This window comes from Cavia porcellus, unplaced genomic scaffold (genome assembly GCF_034190915.1).
Source record: "Cavia porcellus strain 051 isolate PalLab524CR breed Dunkin Hartley unplaced genomic scaffold, mCavPor4.1 scaffold_6, whole genome shotgun sequence".
Lineage (NCBI taxonomy): Eukaryota > Metazoa > Chordata > Mammalia > Rodentia > Caviidae > Cavia > Cavia porcellus.
In genome coordinates, this window is record NW_026947489.1 from 92395085 (window position 1) to 92415643 (window position 20559).

The 20559-nt window shown below is 60.6% G+C and overlaps 3 protein-coding genes across 6 annotated transcripts; all 3 read left to right on the forward strand.

Annotated features, from left to right (window-relative positions):
• Positions 1-52: 52 nt before the first annotated feature.
• Positions 53-15105, forward strand: Stard3 (StAR related lipid transfer domain containing 3). Of its 2 annotated transcripts, XM_003467076.5 has the most exons (15): positions 54-215; positions 7717-7985; positions 10366-10443; positions 10900-10977; positions 11083-11136; positions 11367-11484; positions 11614-11712; positions 11889-11944; positions 12046-12138; positions 12606-12668; positions 12774-12869; positions 13069-13148; positions 13228-13332; positions 13682-13775; positions 14004-15105. In XM_003467076.5, the coding sequence occupies exons 2-15, from the start codon at positions 7764-7766 to the stop codon at positions 14106-14108; spliced, it is 1341 nt and encodes a 446-aa protein (XP_003467124.1). In that variant the 5' UTR covers positions 54-215; positions 7717-7763; the 3' UTR covers positions 14109-15105. The 2 variants fall into 2 exon arrangements, with proteins under 2 accessions (XP_005002472.2, XP_003467124.1); XM_005002415.4 differs by having other exon boundaries at positions 53-215; positions 10900-11136.
• Positions 15106-15975: 870 nt separating this feature from the next.
• Positions 15976-17124, forward strand: Tcap (titin-cap). The gene is made up of 2 exons (XM_003466923.5): positions 15976-16182; positions 16294-17124. Exons 1-2 carry the CDS (start codon positions 16073-16075, stop codon positions 16685-16687), a joined length of 504 nt encoding a protein of 167 aa, XP_003466971.1. The 5' UTR covers positions 15976-16072; the 3' UTR covers positions 16688-17124.
• Positions 17125-17971: 847 nt separating this feature from the next.
• Positions 17972-20309, forward strand: Pnmt (phenylethanolamine N-methyltransferase). Of its 3 annotated transcripts, XM_013149615.3 has the most exons (4): positions 17972-18051; positions 18550-18854; positions 19510-19717; positions 19793-20309. In XM_013149615.3, exons 2-4 carry the CDS (start codon positions 18560-18562, stop codon positions 20238-20240), a joined length of 951 nt encoding a protein of 316 aa, XP_013005069.1. In that variant the 5' UTR covers positions 17972-18051; positions 18550-18559; the 3' UTR covers positions 20241-20309. The 3 variants fall into 3 exon arrangements, with proteins under 3 accessions (XP_013005069.1, XP_003467125.1, XP_013005070.1); XM_003467077.5 differs by lacking the exon at positions 17972-18051 and having other exon boundaries at positions 18199-18854; XM_013149616.3 differs by lacking the exon at positions 17972-18051 and having other exon boundaries at positions 18560-18854; positions 19549-19717.
• Positions 20310-20559: the final 250 nt, after the last annotated feature.

The window sequence follows — 20559 nt, forward strand, 5'->3', positions numbered from 1 at the left end:
TGGAGACCAACTTCTGCGCAGCCGCTCTGCGGCGCTTCCGCCGGCGTTTAAGGGGCGGAGCGCGGCAGTACGCAATTCCTGATGTAATCTGGGGGCGGCTTAGGGGCGGAAGTGGCTCCACCAGGCCAAGTCCTTCCGCCCAGAGGCTGCCGGGTCTGCGGGGCAGGACTGAGCCTGAGTCCGGAAGAGCTAAGACCGTGGCTGCTATGGAGCAGGTGGGTTCTACAGCAGTCCCGGGGCCCTGAGGGTGGTACGAGGGCGAGCTCTCGTCGCCGGATGCCGCTTCACCGCCAGGTGTCCGTTACAGGTTCCGTCCGACCCGTCCCACGCCCCCCGCGTTCTAGGTTCCGCCCCCTTCCTCGGCTTGGCGGTGCAGCTCCCGACTCCTGGCAGGGGTTTGGTGGCTGCGTCCCCGAGAGGGCTCCCGAGGCCTTCACGGACTGACAAGGGAAGAGGCGAGGGGTTGCATCTGGGCATCGCGGGAGGCTCAGGGTCTGCGAAGCAGGGGCAAAACCTCTGCATGCTCCGTTAGGTGTGCGTCTCAATGTCGTCTACTGCCTCCCGACTTCTGTGGAAATGGCCGGGAGCAACTTTGTGATTAAAGCGTCGTTTGCACCACGCAGAGTCCTAGGGACTGGTTCTCCCTGCAGATCCATTCTTCCTGCCTTCCACTTCCTCTTTTCCCTCGATTGCCACATGGAAGAAGTGACCTATAGCAGCTTCCCTTCTTTGAGACAGGGTCTCACCACGTAGTCCAGGCTGGCCTAAACTCGTAGGGATTCTCCTGCCTCAGCCTCCCTAGTGCTGGTATCAATAGGCGAGCAACACTGCACCGGCTTTGGCAGCAGCTTCTAATAACGACTTCCTGCAGGTCAATTTCCCTACTCTTCACTTGTGGAGGTCTCTCGGAACACAAAGCTGACTGTCACTTCCTTTATAACTGCCTGCCTCCCATCGCCTGTTTTAAGAGGCTGAATCCTCAGTGCAGTTTGCAGAGCTCGCTATAATCTGACCTTTTCCCTAGCGATTTCTCTGTGTTCCCTAAGTTTGAGTCACACAGTGCCTTGGGGTTTGCTCTGCTCATACCTTGGACTGCTCAAAAAACTCGAAGAGCTCCTTGACTGATTATGATTTTAATTTCATAAGTGACTTAAGAACAGTTGATGCTGCTTACGTCTTATTCTGTCCCAGAACCAAAGAGCCAGGCTGTTTGTGAGTAAATAAGAAAGCTAAGGTGAAGGGCACGGGACAGGGGAATCTGAATTTATTATAGAGGATTCAAGGGCACAAAGTTCCAGGTTCCGTAAAACGCACCCCCAAATGGGTCATTGTTACACTGTGAGCTTCTGTCATGGAGAGATGTTTGCGGCGTGCTGGGACCCCAAGGGAGAGACGCCAGGGTAGATTCCCAGGAGGGGACAGCCAGAGGCCTGGGTTCCCTGGCTTTTCACTGCTGTGACAAAACACCTGACCCAGACCACCGAAGTCTGGGAGCCTGGCGTTTGGGGCTGGGCCTTGCCTAATCCTGGTCCTGGCTGCTCAGCCCTGGCCCTGGGGGTGAGGAAGCTGTACTGACACCTGAGCACCCCAACACTGGCTCAGGGCCTTTGCCCTGGAGGACTGAGCTCTGTGGGAAGGTAACTGGCCCTTTCCAGCTGGCCTCAGAGCCTGACCTTTCCAGCCCAGTGTCACCCAGCACTGCTGAGGGCTGGGGTGGTACCCTGCGTGGGTCAGGGATGTGGGGCCATGGGGTAGCTGGGCTGTCTGGTAGATCTGCTGGTTAGGGCTCCTGGGCCCTGCCTTGTGCGTTGGAGTGGGGTAGGGGTAGAGTTTGTCTTCCATTTCAGCTCAGCCCTCCTTCCTCTCCACTTCCTCCCCCACTCCACCCTGGAAAAAGGAGGAATGGGGCCCGGCTCTGGCATTTTGATTTTGTTTCATTAAGATGTCGCTGACACAGCCCCCTCCTCTCCTTAAACCTCTATTTCCCTGGGAACTTCCCAGATCCATGCCAGGGTCCCCAGGCTAAGGACAGGGGCCACTAAACCTAGGAGAGCCCCAAAGACACCATCCCTGCTCATCCTTGGGTGAAGCACACCCCCCACTCGGGGTACCTCAGTCTTCCATGTGCTGAGCTGGGCCCCACCCACCCACACACACTGTGACCACACAGTCATGGGGCAGCTGTGCAGCCTCTCATCCCTTCCAACCCTGCAGCAGGCACTGTCCTACCCCCATTTTACAGGCTGACACACTGAGTCCAGAGAGCCTCAGTGGCTTCCGAGAGGGCTTGGGCCTCCAGGTCACGTGCTGGGCCCTGCACCACATGCTGCCCTACTCCAGGGTGGACATCTGACCTGGAGGCAGCTGGCTTACTAGACAAAGCCCTGTGGGACCTGAGCCATGTGGGGTTTGGGACATGGCCTGGCTTTGAGGGTTCAACAGAGACAGCACAGAAGCTCAGATCTAGTTGTGGGGCAGGGATGTCTGAGCCAAAGTCCTGAGGGACCAGGACAGCTGAGATGATGGGAAACTTGTTCTTGACCAGGAAGGGTGTGAGTTCTCCCCAGCAGGAGGAAGTACTTCCCCGATGAAGAAGCAGGTGTGACACCCAGCCGGGCCTGGGGGGTCTTGGGCTGAGCCTCAGAGCAGGAGAGCAGGGCAAGGTCCCTCCTCCCCCTTGATCCTCCTCCTTGCACATGGGGACTTGGGTGGGCAGGGGGGTCAGCACCCTGCCCTTGGGTGCCCAGGAACTCAGTTCCCTTCAACTCCTTGCCTTGGATGGGCTGTCTGGGCTTGGAGCGCAGAGGTGACTTGAGTGTCACATTCCCTGGACATCCGCTGTGAGCCTGGGTCGTGCTTCTGACCCTGGGAAATCCACGCTCTCCTAGAGTTTGTATCTGATGGACAACTCTTTTATAAAGACAAGGCTCTGACACATGGGAGGCTGAGGCAGGAAGATCGCTGGGAGTTGCTTCCTGCCTTGGGTAACTCCCCTTATCCTGGATATCTGTAGGACTGCTTGCCTGGGAACACCAGCCCTGGCCCACAGCCCTTGGGTGCTAACAGCTTTCTGTCTGGAGGGGAAATAAGGCAGGAGTAGCAGCCCACTGTCACAAAGCCACAGCCGCCACCCAATACATCATCCACTCCTGACATCGAGGACCTGATGCTGTCACCAGTCCTCTGCATGGAGAAGGAACCCGAGCCAGACCTAGTGACAAGATGGGCAGGGACCCAGGGTCGGCCAGTGCAGGGGGCGTGTGGGCTAGGCTGCATTTCCTGGGGATAGGGCTCCCTCCCCTCAGGGGGCCTTGGGGAGCCCACATGCCCAGGGAACATTGGTCCTTTGGATATAGCGGACACTTGCCCTCCCCACCTGCTGGGTATTTAATCCCAAATACTGTGTACAGTCCTTTAAGTATTATAATCTTTTTTTCTAGTTTTCCTCACAATCCAAAAATTATATTTGTAATCCCACTGAGAAGTTATTGGAATCCTGGCAAGTTAATTCCAGTCTACTACCTCTAATCCAACCCAAGTTGAGAGTAAAGACACCAAGACAGATTCCAAGTTAAGGGTAGTCAAAGGGTCCCAAGTCCAATACCCGTGAGGACAAATGGACAGAGCCCCTGATCCTAGGCCTCCCATCGTGAAGAAGGGGGGTGCCTCAGTGACAGTGAGGATGGAGGGGATTACGTGAGGAACTTGAGCTGGGGGTGATGCGGGGGTGGGGGGAGCACCTCTGCAAAATGCAGAGATGAGGGTGTGCAGAAAGATCAGCACTGTTTTGGGAGGCTGTGGCTTTGGTTTCTGTGCCCCGGAGACTCACAGCCTCTTACCTTGAGGCTCTGCCCAGCTGACATTCCCGGAGCTGAGAACTCTACCGTCCTGCTGCGCACATAAGCTATACAGAGAGCACTGTGCAGGAGACAGGACCATCTGTGGCCTTAGAGATGACACACCAGCGCCTCGCTGGCCTTATTTGCAATGCTTAGAGCCAACTGAGGAGAGAAGGAAACACCATAGAAAGATCTTGCCAGCTGCTTGTGTGTCCCCGGCCATGCCTGCCCCAGCACCTGCCCGCTCCTGTCTTACCTGAAAGCATCCCTGTCAGCCCCAGTGGGGGAGGCCCAGCTGCAGGGGCGCCCCTGTAAGGTGACCCCCATAAGGTGACCGTAGTGGGAAACTCGAAGTTTAAACCATTCTGTAGCGCAGGCCCGGGAGCCCTGGAAATGCTGTTGATTTCATACACTGTTGCATCCAGTGCCTGGTCAGTGCATTACTGTTGCCTCTCAGGGATGCGGGGTGCCTGAATGCAGGGCTGGGATGAGGGGTGGGGTGGGGGAACGGGCCCTGGTGGGCATGCGCACAAGCGTGCTCACGGCTGAGGTCTCAGTGTCCCTGGTCTCATCTGCCTGACTCTGCAACAGGCCTCTGAATCAAATCTGGTCCCTTCCTGTGATCCAGCTGCTTTGAGTCTGTTGCCCCGGAAGCCCGATTGCGCAAAAGCTGCTCCTTCTGCTCCTGGGGCTTGGGGGAGAAGCCTGTGCTGTGCCTGGGACCTGACCTGCCCAGGCCCTGAAGACTTAGCACCCCCACCTCCTGCCTGCCTCCGCCTTTGCAGACTTCCCCTGCCCTCTCCCCAGGCCTTGGCAGCGCCAGCTTCCTGCTGCCAGCACTGTTCCCTCCACACCTCTGCAGGCACATGGGAGGCGGGTGACAGCTGGCTGCGCTCAGCAGTGTGCTGGGGTTCTGGGTAGGAGCCTGCTGTCACCTCTCCTTCCTTTGTGGCTTCCTCCTGAGCTGCCAGCCTCTGGCCTCTGGCCCTGCCTGCTCACAGGGACCAGCTGCAGGGCAGGGTCAGGCCGGAGTGGACTGGCGCAGCTCCAGGCCTTTTGTGGTCACCGGAGTGAGCCACATTGTCACCCTGACCCCGAGGAGACCTGGAGAAAGTTGGGTGTGGTGGTGCACACCTGTAATCCTAGCTCTCTGGGAAGCTGAGGCAGAAGGGTTATAATTTGGGGCCCAGTTTGGACCCCAGAGTGGAGACCCCATTTCACAGAGAAGAAAGGGTGTGGGGACTTTTGAACCCAGCAACCTCCTCCAACACCCGGAGAGCGGCAGAGGCCTGGTGAGCAGGACTCTGGGTACAGGTCCTGGAACTCAGGACTGCACTGCTCTGCTGTCTCCCCTGCTCCTGGGTGGGCACATAGCTGCATTCACAAGGAGGTGACCCTGACCCCTGAATTTCTTCCTCTGCGTCTGCTCTCACCCCGAGTCCCCACACCTGACACCTCGGCCTGGTAGGTGTCTGGGCCTGTGGGTGTCATCAGCACCGCTGCCATGCCGGAACTGCTGCTGCAGCTATGTGGGAAAGTGGGGGGACACATGGAGGAGCACAGGGAGGGGGCAACAGGGCTCCCAGCAGTGAGAGCAAAAGGGAGCTGGGGACAGCCAAGGGCCGGGTCAGAGCTTGGGGAGAGGTGAGAGCGGCCTGGGCCCCGGAGACAGGGAGGGTGGCCTTTGCCTTTCCTGTGCAAGACCAGGTTTCATCTCCAGGCCTGCAAAGAAAAAAATCATAAAATATATATGGACTGGGCATGGTGGTGCCCACCCGTGACTGCAGCACCCAAGAGGTTGAGGCAGGAGAAGTGGCTTGAGTTCGAGGCCAGCCGGGCTCCGTAGTGGGACCCTGTAGTGTTCCTAGCGACAATGGCATGTGAGGACTCAGGGTGGATGCCTGGGCCGCTGTGCTGGCACCAGGGGCCCAGAGACACAGGAGGGCTCGGCAGGGCTCTTCCCTTGGCATGTTTTGGTGTTTGGCGCCTAAAAGGTTGTTTGTTTATTGCTATACTGAGATCACAGCCAGCGTCGGGTGCATAGTAGGTGAGCTATATCTCACCCCAGATTGAGAAATTCTTTCTCTCTTTTCCTTCTTTTCCTCTGTTTCTTCCTTCCTCCCTCCACACCTCCCCATTCCCTTCTGTCCTTCCTCTTTGGTGGCACTGGAACTGTCCCCGGGGCCTTGGCACTGAGCTATGTCCCCAGCCTGTTTTTATTTATCTTTTTAATCTTTGGACAGCCTTTCACAGAGCCACAGAATTACCCAGCCTGGGTTCCAATTTATAGTCCTCCTGCCTCAGCCTCCCAGAGTGCTGGGATTACAGCTGTGGTTGCTACCACACCTGGCTCAGATTCCTGTTTTAAACAAACAATAACAAAAGTGAGAAAGGGATTAAAAGTAAATGGATAGGGCTGGGGTGGGTTTGGACTCAGATTTCTGTTTTAAACAAACAACAACAAAAAGACAGATGTGAGAAAGGGATTAAAAGTAAAACCATAGGGCTGGGGGTTTACTCAGTAAGCCCTGCCTGGCAAGCACGAGGTTAAGCCCCAGAACAAGAAATAAAATAAAATAAAATTATCGGAAGAAAACACAAGCAGAAAGTTATATGTGAAAGCTGCTGGAGAGAAAGATGGAGAATGGAAAGGAAAGCAGACAGACCCAGCTGGATACGGGAGGCCATCAGAGCCAGGGAATGTCACCAGCCAGGAGCTGCAGGCCCTCAGGGTGAGGGGCGTGGGAGCCTGGTGCCCGCTGGGCTGACAGATGTGGGGCTCCGTGGCCAGCAACCCTGGTGTCCCCTCTGCAGCTGGACCCAGCTCTGGGATGTCTTCGCCTGGATATGTCACAGGGACCCAAAGTGGCTGGGATTGGAGTGACCTTGGGCTGGTATCACTGCCTGTTGTGTTGGCAGGCTTTTAGGGGGCTAGCACCTTTCTGGCCATGAACTGGGGGCTTTGGTGGAGCACATAAGACTCCAGGGCCTCCGCCCTCACCAGGCTGGTGCGCTGGGCACCTTGGCGTTGACCTCTTCCACTCCCACCCAGGAGACAAGGCCACCTGTAGGTCAGCAAATTGGTGGAGTGGGGACTCTGGGTCTGGGGGCTACAGACAGGAACAAGTGGGGTGCAGTTCCTGCTGTCACTGTGGTCACATGGGGGTTTGGGAACCTCTCTGAGCCTCCTTTCCCCGCTGTGACTGGTTGGGCATGAACGTAGCCCAGCACGGAGATCTGGGCACCCCAAGAGTGGAGTGAACGCAGAGCAGAGTGGGTCCAGAGAGGTGCGAGATGGCCAGGTGCCTGGTGGGGGAGGAGCATTCAGGGCAGTGGGGACAGCTCTGTCCAGGGGCCAGAGGCAGGGCGGGGTGGCCACCTGGAGGAACCTGGCCAAGGCCAGCGTGTCGGAGTGGTAAGGAGAGGGCCGAGCGAGGGCAGCTGGAACTAGGGTGGCAGGGGTGGTATCCTTCCTGTGCCAGAGCAGGGCTTGCTGGGCAGCAGGGAGGTGACCCGGTCCGGGGACCCCGTGCCATCTCCTGGATGGGGCAATGAGGCCACAGCGGTTCCAAGATGTCCCTGGTCTGAGCACCCAGTTGCCAGGCCCCAGGGTGGTGGGGAGGGGAGGCCGAGGCAATTTGCTTTGTGCTGGGAAACAAAGAACAGAGCCCAGGGCCTCTCCCGGGGCGGGGACAGCCAGGCTGTTGACAGGACCCACGCTGAGGCTGAGCACCAGGGCCAGGCCTTGGCAGTGGCTCCAGGTAGTCGGGAGCGGGTTGGTGGCCAGCGGGGGCCCCAGAGTGAGCCGTGCCAGGTGCATCTGGGCGCGCGGGCAGGTACCCTGCAGGGACCTGACCACCACCGCCCCCATTCCCAGCCCTGCCACTGAGGCCCCGAATCCCTACCCACGGCTGAGCCACCAGGATGAGCAAGCTGCCCGGGGAGCTGGCCCGAGACCTGGAGCGCAGCCTGCCGGCCGTGGCATCCCTGGGCACATCGCTGTCCCACAGCCAGAGCCTCTGCTCACACCTCCTCCCGACGCCACCAGAGAAAGCCCGGGCCATCTCCGATGTCCGCCGTACCTTCTGCCTCTTCGTCACCTTTGACCTGCTGTTCATCTCCCTGCTGTGGATCATCGAGCTGAATGTGAGTGGGGCACAGCCGGGGGGGGGGGGGGTGTCACCGAGCCTCAGTTTACCTGTCTGCTGCGCTGACAGCACTGGTGGGCCTGGCAGCTGCTGTCACCTTCCAGTGAGGAAATGGGGTCACAGGGCTGCAGTCTTTGGGCCTAGGCGTCCCAGCCGGCTGGGGTGCTGCCCCCTGGTGACACGCTGGGAGCAGCGGGGGGGGGGGGGGGGGAGGGACCCGCTCTAGCCCCTCTGTTCTGCACTGTGGCTTCCGTTCTTTTGTTCACCCCCTTCTTTCATTCAGCAAAAACGTTTGGAGTCCTGGCTGGCTCCTTGGCCCTGTGCTAATCACAGGTACAGTGGGAAGTATCAGTAAATACCCCCAAGTTCTCCAGCTGGAGACAGCTGCCTCAGCCTGCAGGGGCCACCCCCACACACACTGGAGGGCACAGCCGCAGGGCCGCACCCCTCACCCCTCAGCATCTCCTGCTGCATGGGCTCTCCACTCCTCCGGGTGGCATTGCCTCTTCCTTCAGGTCCTGGGCTTGGGTGACAGGAATGTGGTGCCTGTTTGTTTCCTTGCTTGGATTTTTTGTTTTGTTTTTCAAGTGGGTCTTGCTGTGTTGCCCAGGCTGGCCCTGGACTTGGGCGCTCAAGCAATCCTCCTGTCTCAGCCTTCTGATTAACTGGGACTACCGGCCCAGCTAATAGTGCCTTTTTTTTTTTAACCTTCTATACTGGAGATTGAACCCAAGGCCTTCACAGTAAGCCACATCCCCAGCTCTTTTCTTGTTTTGTTTTGTTTTTATTTTGAGATAGGGTCTTGCTAAGTCACTAAAGCGCAGTCTGGACTTGAACTTTCCATTCTCCTGCCTCAGCCTCCCAGAGTGCTAGGATGCCAGGCACACGCCACCTCACCCAGCTACCAGTGCCCTTCTTGATGGAAATGAAATTTGGTCTGGGTGTGGTAGCACACGCCTGTCATCCCAGCACTCAGGAGAGACAGGAGGATTGTTTCAATCAGCCTGGGCTACAAAGTGAGCTCAAGGCCAGCCTGAACTGCATAGAGACCCTATCTCAAAAAGAGGAAAAAAAAAAAAAAAAGAAAAAATGCTTGGGGAAGGGCTGGCTTAGAGACAGAGAGGACACTGTGATTCTGGGTAGGTGAGGGCTGGGGGGGATGGGAGGGGCTGTCCTGCAGCAGGACTGTGCTTCTGTGACAGGGCCACTTCCCTAGGGGACTCGGGAACCAGTCTTGGGCCCTCTGCAGACCCTCAAGGTCCTGGGGTTCTCCTTGTGAAAGTCCCAACGATCGAGCGTCCAAGCAAACGTTGCAACCCAGCCGCCCAGCACCGGTGCAGAGCACCTGCGACCCCTGCAGAAGCATCGACTCGGGGTTGCTGAGTGGACTTCCTGTGGTGCAAGAACCTCACCTCCAGATGGTCTTCAGGGAAATTCGCAGAGCATAGGCTTCACCCTCAGCAGGATCACTGGCTGCTGGCCATTTCCAGCTCACTGTTTTACCTCTGTCCTGGGGTGGCTGCTGGCTGGGGCTCTGGCTACGTCTGCGCTGTCTGGGGCACACAAGGCTCTGTGCGTGCTCCGGGACCAGTGCAGAGCGGGGCAAAGCAGGGATGGCATCCCTACCCCACCCCACAGCCTGCCAGGCCCAGGCTTCCTTGCGGAGCCCCCAGATCAGGCGACGGCAGAGGACCAGACGCCGCGTCCAGGTGGCTGCAGAGGGGCCCAGGGTTCCAGGAACTGGCACCGTCCTTCCCAAGGAGACGGCGGCAGTGTCTGAAGTCCAGGTTGGGGTGTGGGGGTCAGGCTGCAGCCTGATGGATTTTGCTCATTAAGGAGAGGGTTCACTGCCTGGGGCTCCCCCTGACTGCACGGCCTACCACGGAGCCGCATGCAGACTAAGGGGGAGTGGCTCCTGGCCTGTCCACCGGCCCTGTCCAGTGCCCTTATCTCTCTCCCTCACCTGAGGCCTCGAAGGCAGAGCACTCAAATCCAGTACCACTCGTCAGAGCTGCCTGCTGTTTGCCTCCTGTTTTTGATTTTATTGGTTTTTGGGTTTTTGACAGGGTCTTGCTATGTAGTCGAGGCTGGTCTTTGAACACACTATGTAGTCCAGTCTGTTCTCAAATTCACAGTGACTCTCCTGCCTCAGCTTCCCACGTGCTGAGAGGAAAGGCATGGGCATAACAGCCAGCTGCTACTTGAGGAACAGTATTGGTGCTCAGGGTCTCCGGCTTCTGACTGAGTCCCCTTTGGGTGGTGGCTTAGTCTCACACCCTCTGCACCAGATCCTCTCCACTCCCTGTCCTTCGAGGCAGGTAGGGGACAGCCCTAGGGTGTTGGTGCCACCTGCTGAGCTCTTCCTGTCTTTCTCCCAGACCAACACGGGCCTGCGGAAGAACCTGGAACAGGAAATCATCCACTACCGCTTCAAAACCTCCTTCTTTGACATATTTGTGAGTGGCCTTGGGAGACCCAGGGCAGGGGCGGGGCGGAGTGATGGGCTGTATTCTCTTTTTCCTGTATGTTCACACAAGTGACCAGGAAGGCTCTGCTCTGTCCTCCTCAGTCTCTAGCAGGTTCCTCAGGGCCTAGTTGGGAGGGAGAGACCATGCCCTGTCCAAAGTCACATCCAGCAGCTGCTTATGGTGGCCCACACTTGTTATCCCAGCACTCAGGAGGCTGAGGTAGGAGGGTCGCTGTGAGTTTGAGATCAGCCTGGGCTACATAGTGAGACTCTGTCTCAAAAAGGCAAAGAGAAAAAAGTCCATCCAAGGGATCCCAGAGGATCGCTGAGCCTGCTGTTCTTTCCTGAGGCCGTGAGCCCCTGTAGGAGGCCTTGGTGCAGGACAGAAGGGGTCACTCTGCAGTGGCAGTGGGCACCAGCTCACCCCTGTGGCACTCGCCCACAGGTCCTGGCCTTCTTCCGCTTCTCCGGGCTGCTGCTGGGCTATGCAGTGCTGCGGCTGCGGCACTGGTGTGTCATCGCGGTAAGATGCCCCCCTCCCTTGTCCCCAGGGCACAGCCCCCAGTTGGCGCATGGAGGAGGACCCCTCCCCCGCTTGGCCTTCCTTTTGTCCTGTCCTGTCTTGCAGGTCACTACATTAGTGTCCAGCGCCTTCCTGATCGTCAAGGTCATCCTCTCTGAGGTCAGTGGCTGGGGTCTGGCTGGACTAGGGCTGCTTCTGTGGAATGGGGCATCTGCCCTGGTTTCCCAGCTGCTGCAGGGATCAGAATGTCCTCCCTATAGTGTGACCTCAGTGTCTGCTGCTGCAGACTTAATCCCAGCATGGAGACCACTGCCACAGAGGGCCCCAGGTCCGGATTTGGGTGGGGGGGACTGCTCCCATGGCGCTCAGCCATCTTTTCCTTCATGAAGCTGCTCAGCAAAGGGGCCTTTGGCTACCTGCTGCCCATCGTGTCCTTTGTCCTGGCATGGCTGGAAACCTGGTTCCTCGACTTCAAAGTCCTACCCCAGGAGGCAGAGGAGACGCGATGTGAGTGTGGGTTGCAGGGGGTGCAGGGGAGGGCGCCCTGCCCAGGGTGGGAGAGGCTCAGGTCATGTGGCCACCTAGCAGTGACCTCCCAGGATGTTGACTGTCCTGGGTGCGGGATCTGTTCCCCAGGGTACCTGGCAGCCCAGGCTGCGGCAGCCCGAGGACCTCCGCTCTTCTCCGGGGTGCTGGCCGAGGGCCAGTTCTACTCCCCCCCAGAATCCTTTGCAGGTGAGGGTGGCAGGCAGCGCAGTGGGGAGGAGGAACAGGGGTTGGGTGCGTTCTCTGTGTTCCCGCTTGGCTCCCGGGGGACCGCCACACCCCACATCCTCGAGCTCCCGTGCCTTCCCTACCCCCACTGCCGCCCGCGCTCACCCTACTGCCTGTCATCGGCTTGTTTCCCGCAGGGTCTGACAGTGAATCAGACGAGGAGGTCTCGGGGAGGAGAAGTTTCTCTGTCCAGGTAGCAGCTGCTCGGGCCCCAGCCTCACGCCCTGGTCCTGCCTGCGCCTGTCAACCCCTGGGACCACAGCCCTCGACCTGTCCCTACCTCCACCCCGGCAGGAGCGGGAGTACATCCGCCAGGGCAAGGAGGCCACGGCCGTGGTGGACCAGATCTTGGCCCAGGAAGAGAACTGGAAGTTTGAGAAGAATAACGTGAGGACCCCCTACCCCCAAGGAGGCATTTCCATGCCTTTTTCTGAGGCTGAGACTCAAACCCCAGGGTTGCTTGGGTTGAGGCCACCCGGAGAGGTTGGGTCCTGGCAGGAAGCGGTCACCAGGTTGGATGATCACCTCCCCTGCCGTACGCCTGCCACCCTCAGCACCAGGCCCTGTGTCTAATGTTTTGTTTCATGATCAACATAACATTATCTGCAAAACCTGGTGAGCTCGGGAAGTGCAGAAACATGGCTCGGCCTGCTTCCCAGGTCCGTGCCTCTGCAGACCAGCAGTGGCCCAGGGACACGGTTTGGTCACGGCTGCAGCTCGCTGCTGCCCTCTCTGCCACCTTCATGGTCCCAGCCATCCCTCCGCAGGGGCTGCTCTGGTGCCCCCAGCTCCAGGGTTCCCCTCCCTGCGCCCCAGCCCACCCACATAGGCGCCTCCCTCTGTCCCTGCTGCAGGAGTTCGGGGACACCGTGTACACCATCGAGGTCCCTTATCACGGCAAGACCTTCATCCTGAAGGTGAGTGGAGGCCTCGGGGCTGCAGGAGGGGCCCCCACAGGCCTCCGTGGAGGGCAGAGCTGGCCCTGAGCCCGAGGCCCAGCCAGTCCTACCCACCTTGCCCAGGCCTTCCTGCCCTGCCCAGCAGAGCTGGTGTACCAGGAGGTCATCCTGCAGCCTGAGCACATGGTGCTGTGGAACAGGACGGTGACTGCCTGCCAGGTGAGCCCAGCTGGACGTACCCCAGCTTGCTTCAGTTTTCCAGTGTGTGCAGTGGGGGCATGGTTATAGCACCACCTGGAGAAAGCAGCGGGCCCTGGGACCCTGTGCACGGGGAGGGTTGGACTGGGGACCTGACACCCCAGCACCATCCCTGGGCTTTCTGGCGGGCGGCACCTCAAGACCCCTTGTGAGCCCTCAGATCCTGCAGCGGGTAGACGACAACACCCTCGTGTCCTATGACGTGTCGGCAGGCGCCGCAGGCGGCGTGATCTCCCCCAGGTGAGTACCTGCCACCCCGAGACTCCCAGCCACCCAGACCTGGGCTCAGTGCCCCCATTCTGACCCTGCCCCTCCCCAGGGACTTTGTGACTGTCCGACGAGTGGAGCGGCGCAGAGACCGGTACCTGTCTTCGGGCATCACCACCACCCACTGCGCCAAGCCCCCCACGCTCAAATACGTCAGGTGAGCCGGCCTGTGGGGGTCCCCGCCAGCACCCCACACCAGCACTCACAGCAGGGAAAGAGCCGGGCACGGCGATGTGGTCATCACGAGTCTGGGGTTCATTTTCCTGCCTGGGGAGGCTCTGGCTCTCAGGGGTTCCCCTTTCTTCCTCTTCCTCCCCATCCCTACTGCCTGCTTGGCCTTTGCCTGGGTCCTGCTGCTGCCTGCCCTGGGACCTGTGATCCCCACTCCTGCTGCCTGCCCTGGGGCCTTGCCTGCTTCCCTGGAAGCCACAGCTCCCCGGACTGGGCTGGGAGCGGAGCAGAGAGACAGGAGGCAGGAGCCCCCCCAGTGGCCTCTCTCTTCTCAGAGGGGAAAATGGGCCAGGAGGCTTCATCGTGCTCAAATCGGCCAGTAACCCCCGAGTCTGCACCTTTATCTGGATTCTCAACACAGATCTCAAGGTGGGGATTCTGGGGGCCCTGTGCCTCCTTTCTGATCAGAGGATGGGGCGGGTATGGAGGCTACTGGCCTCCCTTTCACACCACCCTAGTCTCCAGGGCCCCAGCAGCTCTAGCTGTTGGTGCCCATCCCAAGTGCCAGGCACTACATACCCCTCCAGCAGCACCTAGGGGAAGGGTCTGGGTGGGCGTCCAGAGCGTGAGGCAGGGTGACACCTCCTGTCCCCACAGGGCCGCCTGCCGCGGTATCTCATCCACCAGAGCCTGGCAGCCACCATGTTCGAGTTTGCCTTCCACCTGCGGCAGCGCGTAGGGGAGCTGGGGGCCCAGATGTGACCACCCTGCAGGCGGGGTCACCACATCCTCCGAGTCCAGGAGGGGACTATCCCCAACTGTGGGCAATGCCTCAGCCCCTGCTGCTGCCCCCTGCCCACCAAGCCACACCACCAGCGGAGGCCGAGGGCCTCGGACTTCCGAGGAAGTGGGGTCCACCCCGATGCTACACTGTGTCCTGACAGTGGAAGAGGAGAACACTGCCCACCTTGCCAGGGGCAGGGCCAGCAGAGAGCGATCCAAAGCCAGGCCTGGCAGGGACAGGACGGGGCAGCCACAAGTCCGCCCAGTCTCAGGCTGGTGTTTTAGTTACTCACTGGGTCTTGGAGCTGGGACCTTGTGCTCAGTGGGGGGGGGGGGCGGCAACTCTGCAGCCCCCAGGCCCCCCAGGGACCCCTGTAATTGTGAGCCAATTAAAGACATGCGCTCAGAACACAAAAGCAAGCACCCTGCAGCACCTGGCTGCCCAGCCTCAGCTTCACCTGAGCCTCAGGGTTGGCTGAGGGTCAGGGAGACCAGCAGTGCCCAGGGCCGTGCCATCCGTCCCTAGGACTGAGGTGTCACTGGGGCACCTCTGGGAGCCCAGGCCTCTCAAGGCCTGCTCACCACCCACCTCCCTTTTCCCCACCACCCTCATATGGGGCAGTTGGGCCTCGCTGTCTTCCCGAGAGGCCCTTTGCTTACAACCACCTGGGTCCTGTGTGATCCTTGGTGGCCATGTGGCCCGAGCACATCTACCTCTCAGAGCCTCCATTGCCTGCTTTGCAAAAAACAAACTGGCATCAGCCAGGTGTGATGGCAGATGCCTGGTATCCCAGCCCTCAAGAGGCTGAGGCAGGAGGATCAAAAGTTGGAACCCAGAGCCAGGGATATAGCACAGTGGCTGCCTGGCAAGTGCAAGGTCGTGAGTTCGATTCCTGGTACCATAAAAAAAATTTGAACCCAGTCTGAACCGTTTATCAAGATCTTATCTCAACAAATAAAAAGAGCTGGGGATGCAGCTTGGTACAAAGACCCTGGATTCAGTCCCCAGGGCTGCAGAGAATGAAGCTGGGCCCTTACCCATGGTGCTGCTGTGAGATTAAGCAGCTGGGGCCTCCTAGTGAGAGCGAAGTTCCGTCACCTGCTGTCCCCACACTGCCACCCCTGCTGCTGCCGCTGACCTTGTGCCTCCCCCTGTACCCTGCACCCTGCACCCCAGCAACTTGAGCCACAAGTCCACACCCAGATGCTAGGTCCCCTCTTGTCCCCGTGGTGGCCAGGGCCAGTGCTGCCCCTGGCACGGCCTGCTCACAGCCCTTGGGGCCCCAGCCAGGTCCCACTGCACTCATGTCCCTGTCTCATCCTCTGTGTCCCCCTCGAGGTGCTGAGGTAGCACTGGGGCCTCCTTCCACACCTGCCCCCTCTGCCCTGGCTGGGAGACCCTTTATCTGAGCACTGGCTGGGCAGCAGAAGCAGCTGGCAGAGGTTGGCGCCTGGGTCCCAGGTGTGGCACTCATGTCCCCTCCCCTCCTGCAGTGGCAGGGAAACTTCTGGTCAAGGGACTGGGGTGGGAAGCGGGCACCCTTGACCTGAGGAGACATCAGGGAGGGGCCAGTGCCCTGTCACAGTGCGGGGGCATGGGTGCCTGCTGCCCCTGCTGTTTACAGACAAGCACCGCGGTGCTCCCCAGCCAGGGCAGTGGGTGGGGCAGAGCAGCACTCGGGTGGCACAGGCTGGGCTGGTGCCTACACAGTCAGGTACCTGGGGTGCTGCCTTAGGACCCCAGAGCATCTCAGTGCCTCTGAAGGCCAACTTCTGACCTGGGCACCTTGCCCCCTGCCCCAGATGCACAGCCTCCCAGATTGGTGAGTGTGGAGCTGCTTATAGCATCTGACGCCAGAGGGGCCAAAAATAGCCCCAGAGAGGGGGAGCAGGGGCTATTTAAAGGGCCAGGGGGAGCCGGCAGAGCCAGAGCTACATCAAGCATGGCTACTTTGGAGCTGAGCTGCCAAGTGTCTGAGGAGGACCGCGCACGGCGGGAGGCCTTCTGGGCTGAATGGAAAGACCTGAGCCTGTCCACGCGGCCCGAGGAAGGGTGAGCACTCCGCATGGCTCCCCTAGCCACGGGAAGCCTGAGGTTCCTGGGGGTAGGGGGGACCCCACTGGTCCTGCAGCGGAGCTCACTGCACCTCCCCCCTGCTCACAGCTGCTCCCTGCACGAGGAGGACACCCTGCGGCGTGAGACCTACCACCGGCAGGGCCAGTGCCAGGCGCTGGTGCAGCGCTCACCCTGGCTGGTGATGCGCATGGGCATCCTGGGCCGTGGGCTGCAGGAATACCAGCTGCCCTACCAGCGGGTGCTGCCGCTGCCCATCTTCACACCCGCCAAGGTGGGCACCGCCAAGGAGGAGCGCGAGGAGACCCCCATCCAGCTGCGGGAGCTGCTGGCACTGGAGACAGCACTAGGTGGCCAGTGCCTGGACCGCCAGGATGTGTCGGAGATCACCAAGCAGCTGCCACCCGTGGTGCCTGTCAGCAAGCCAGGGGCCCTTCGGCGCACGCTGTCCCGCTCCATGTCCCAGGAGGCACAGAGAGGCTGAGCGCGGCGGTGACGCCGGCTCCACGGTGCCTGCCCCGGTGGTGGGGCCCTTCCAGACTGGGGCCATGGAGGGAGCTGCTGGCTTTGTAGTTTGCCCAGAGCTGGGGGCTGGGAGGAGGGAGCCAGAGGACAGGATGCCTGGGTCCCCTGAGTTTCCCAAGAAAGATGGACGGAGATGGTGGGTACAGGGGGTGGAGAGCGGGCGGCCAGCACAGCTGAGTGGCCTCAGCCCCAGGAGAAAGGACAAGGGACGTTGGTGAGGTCACTGGGGGCAGCAGTGCCGGTGCAGTCTCACCCTTGGAGGAGGCCGGAGACAGGAAGGACCCAGAAGGCTCCAGAAAGCAGCTCGGAGGAGACAGGCGGGGGATGTGTGGAGAGCAGAGGTGGGCGGCCCAGCACCCTCTCTTAGCGCTGCAATAAATGCTCAGCGGTGTTGCACATTCAGGCTCTTGCTGTCCTGTGTCCTGGGAACTGCAGGGCAGGCGCTGGCAGAGTGGTGACAGCCTGGTCCACCCAGTGACCTTCCCTAGCGGTTCTGGGTCCTGTGTCCATTTCCTGGCACTGGTCAGTGCCTAGCAGGCCAGCTGGCACCGGTGTTAGTTTAAATGACACAGAGAGCATGGCGGGCTGGCGCTGTCCTTGGCTGTGCCCGCTGTGGTTGGGGTCAGTGACCTCAGGCCTAGCAGACATGGACCCAGATGGAACCGGGAGCTGGGCCCAGGGCTCCACCCCCACCCCCGGCTGGGCCTGGGTGGGTCGTGTGTGCGTAGGGTGAGCTCAAGTTCCTGTCGTGACCTGCAGCTGCTGTGATGACTCAGTCCTAGCAAGGACATTTTCTCGTCAGCCCCAGAGGGGGCCAGGGGCCAGACCCATGGTGGCCAAGGGCCCATCTTGGCAGAGGCCTGGCACCTGCTCAGGGCACAGGGTCATGAGCCCCGTCTATCTCAGGAACCCCACGGACTCAGTGCAAGTAGAATCAGCCCCCCATGACTGGCGAGGCTAGCTGCCAGTTCAAGACCAGCCTGGACTACATAGCAAGGCCCTGTAGGACAAACGCAGAAGAGCAAAACTAAAAACCAGTGTCCATCCCCATGTGGGGTGTGCAGGGGAAGCCCCAGGACCTGCAGGCCAGGCCTGGGCCAGCATGGGGGTGGGGCTGGAGAAGCCAGGCACAGACCCAGCCCCTCAGGCTGCCTGGACTCCAGGCCAGGACATCCTGAACCTCCAACCCTGTGCTCCAGACAGGCGGCAGCCAGCAGACCAAGTGTCTGCCCGCCCAGTGCATTAGTACTGGTCTCTGCTATCACTGCTGCCATCTCCTTAGCCGGGGGCAACTTGGCCAGGCCTGAACACACTGTCCCAGAGGTGGGGACAGGGTTGGGTAGGGTGAGGTGGAGGCCTGATGAGGGGCCTAGATGGCATTTGGGGTGACAGCACTCAGGGAGGGGCATCCCAGAGGACAGGAAGGTGGGACAGGGGTCTGAGCCCTGTGAAGTGGGCACTAGGGTGGTGGGGACCAGGGACAGGGGCTCATTCAAACCTGGGGAACAGAAGGGATGAGACCCTGGACCTACAGGCTCAATGGACAGGGTGCTCCCCTGTTATCCCAGCACTTAGGAAGCTGAGGCAGGAGGATCTTACAATTGGGCACCAGCTGGGGCTACATAGTGAGTTTAGCCTGGGTGACACAGTAAGACCTGTCTCAAAACTCAAATAAAAAAAAAAAAATCCTCAAATACAAAAACTGGGAGTGGGCAACAGGCGCGTGGCAGGACCATCAGAGCACACGGGGAGGGAGGCGCCTGGGTTGCGGGGACCTGATGTCCCAGCCGAGCCCTGCCCCCACCCCGCGTTCGTCTGCAGCGGACACGAGATGGATGGCGGTGACGCGGGGCCCGGGGCGCTCAAGGCCCAGCCACCCCCGCACCGACGGTCCGGGAGGGGTGGCAGAGATAAAGGCGCTCAGATAGCCGGGACCAGGTGCTGCGGTGGCGGGGACGCGATGAGCCAGGAGGACCCGAGCCTCGCGAGCGTGGCTGCAGCCTACCGGCGCTTCGAGCCCGCGGCCTACCTGCGCAACAACTATGCGCCCCCGCGGGGTGACCTCAGCTGCCCAGACGGCGTGGGGCCCTGGAAGCTGCGCTGCCTGGCGGAGACCTTCGCCACGGGTGAGCGGGGAGCCGGGCGCTCAAAGGGTCGCCAGCAGGCATGGGGGCCCAGGCACAGCGCTAGGGACCCAGGAGCGGTGCAGCCGGGAGCGGACTCCGGGCTGGTGCACTGCCTGTAGTCATGCTACCGGGGAGACTGAGGTGGGAGTATCGCCCAGGCATGAAAGGCCAGCCTGGGCAATACCGTGTGACCACGGCTGTGGCTGTCTCTGTCTCTGTCTCCAGGATCCTACTATGTAGTTCAGGCTGTTCTCTAACTTGAGGCAATCCTCCTGCCTCAGCCTCTCCAACGCAGGGATCAGAGGTGTGAGTCACCACGGCTGGCAAGACCCTGTCTCTTAGCAGAAGAGAGCAGTAAAGTGGAAAGAGCACAGAGAAGGAACAATGCTCAGGACTGGGGGTGGTGGGGGTGCAGGAGAGAAGGAGGGCAGGCAGGCTCATGGGGTGTTGGGATCTCCCCACTGAACCCTCCCTGGAGACGCAGCTCCCCAGATGCAGAGCCGGGTGTGGAGAGGCTAAGCTCCCTGCCGAGGTGAGAGGTCAGTGCCGGAGCCCAGGGAACCTGGTCCAGCTGACTCTGGGGCTGAGACAAGGGCTCCCTGAGGCCAGGGTAATGGGGCAGGCCTGGCACTGAGCCCACCACCTTGTTGCCCAGGGGAGGTGACTGGACGCACCCTCATTGACATTGGCTCAGGCCCGACCGTGTACCAGCTGCTCAGTGCCTGTGCCTACTTTGAGGACATCACCATGACGGATTTCCTGGAGGTCAACCGTCAGGAGCTGGGGCGCTGGCTGCGTCAGGAGCCGGAGGCCTTCGACTGGAGCGCGTACAGCTGGCATGCATGCTTGCTGGAGGGCCGGGGGTAAGGCCGGGCAGGGCCAAGCTGGGTGGGGCCTGGGGGGCCAGGGGCAACCCTGAGCCCTTGACATCCCCACAGTGACTCCTGGCAGCACAGGGAGCAGCAACTGCGGGCCCGGGTGAAGCGCGTGCTGCCCATTGATGTGCACCAGGCCCAGCCCCTGGGCGCCGCCTGCCTTGTGCCCCTGCCCGCCGATGCCCTGGTCTCCACCTTCTGCCTGGAGGCTGTGAGCCCTGACCTGGCCAGCTTCCGCCGGGCTCTGGGCCACATCACCACGATGCTGAGGCCCAGGGGGCACCTGCTCCTCATCGGGGCCCTGGAGGAGTCGTGGTACCAGGCTGGCGAGGTCAGGCTGCCGGTGGTGCCCATGAGTGCGATGACAGTGCGGGAGGCCCTGGTACACGGTGGCTACGAGGTCCGGGACCTGCGCACCTATACCATGCCAGCACACCTCCGAACCGGCGTGGACGATGTCCAGGGCATCTTCTTCGCCTGGGCCCAGAAGAAGGCAGGGGTGGAAGTGTGAGGCCCAGGGCACCCCCAGATACCCCATTACCCAAAGTGGCACCTAATAAAGAAATTGCTCTTGCTCTGAGTTCAGGCTGTGTCTGGCGGGTGCAGTGATCCGAGTAGTTAACGGAAGAGCTTCCCTGCCCAGTCCGTTCGCCCCCAGACCCGAGGTCAGGAGGGATTTGAGGGGTGAGAGGGAATGTCCCAGGGACCAGGCCCCAGACCCACCACCAGCTCCTCCCCTGGCTGGCTGGGGCCTCTGCCAAGCTCTGACCCCGGTCACCTGCCCTCACCTCTGCCTCTGCCCTCAGCCAGCGCTGTCCCCTTCCCCCCAG

What these genes read in the sequence shown, in the direction of transcription:
- Stard3 (XM_005002415.4), top strand. Translation starts at nt 7,764, where the DNA reads ATGAGCAAGCTGCCCGGGGAGCTGGCCCGAGACCTGGAGCGCAGCCTG. An exon ending in CCTCCTTCTTTGACATATTT is followed by an intron (nt 10,444 to 10,899) that starts GTGAGTGGCCTT and finishes ACTCGCCCACAG; the next exon opens with GTCCTGGCCTTCTTCCGCTT. An exon ending in GGCGGCGTGATCTCCCCCAG is followed by an intron (nt 13,149 to 13,227) that starts GTGAGTACCTGC and finishes GCCCCTCCCCAG; the next exon opens with GGACTTTGTGACTGTCCGAC.
- Tcap (XM_003466923.5), top strand. Translation starts at nt 16,073, where the DNA reads ATGGCTACTTTGGAGCTGAGCTGCCAAGTGTCTGAGGAGGACCGCGCA. An exon ending in TCCACGCGGCCCGAGGAAGG is followed by an intron (nt 16,183 to 16,293) that starts GTGAGCACTCCG and finishes CCCTGCTCACAG; the next exon opens with CTGCTCCCTGCACGAGGAGG.
- Pnmt (XM_013149615.3), top strand. Translation starts at nt 18,560, where the DNA reads ATGGATGGCGGTGACGCGGGGCCCGGGGCGCTCAAGGCCCAGCCACCC. An exon ending in GGCGGAGACCTTCGCCACGG is followed by an intron (nt 18,855 to 19,509) that starts GTGAGCGGGGAG and finishes CTTGTTGCCCAG; the next exon opens with GGGAGGTGACTGGACGCACC. An exon ending in TGCTTGCTGGAGGGCCGGGG is followed by an intron (nt 19,718 to 19,792) that starts GTAAGGCCGGGC and finishes ACATCCCCACAG; the next exon opens with TGACTCCTGGCAGCACAGGG.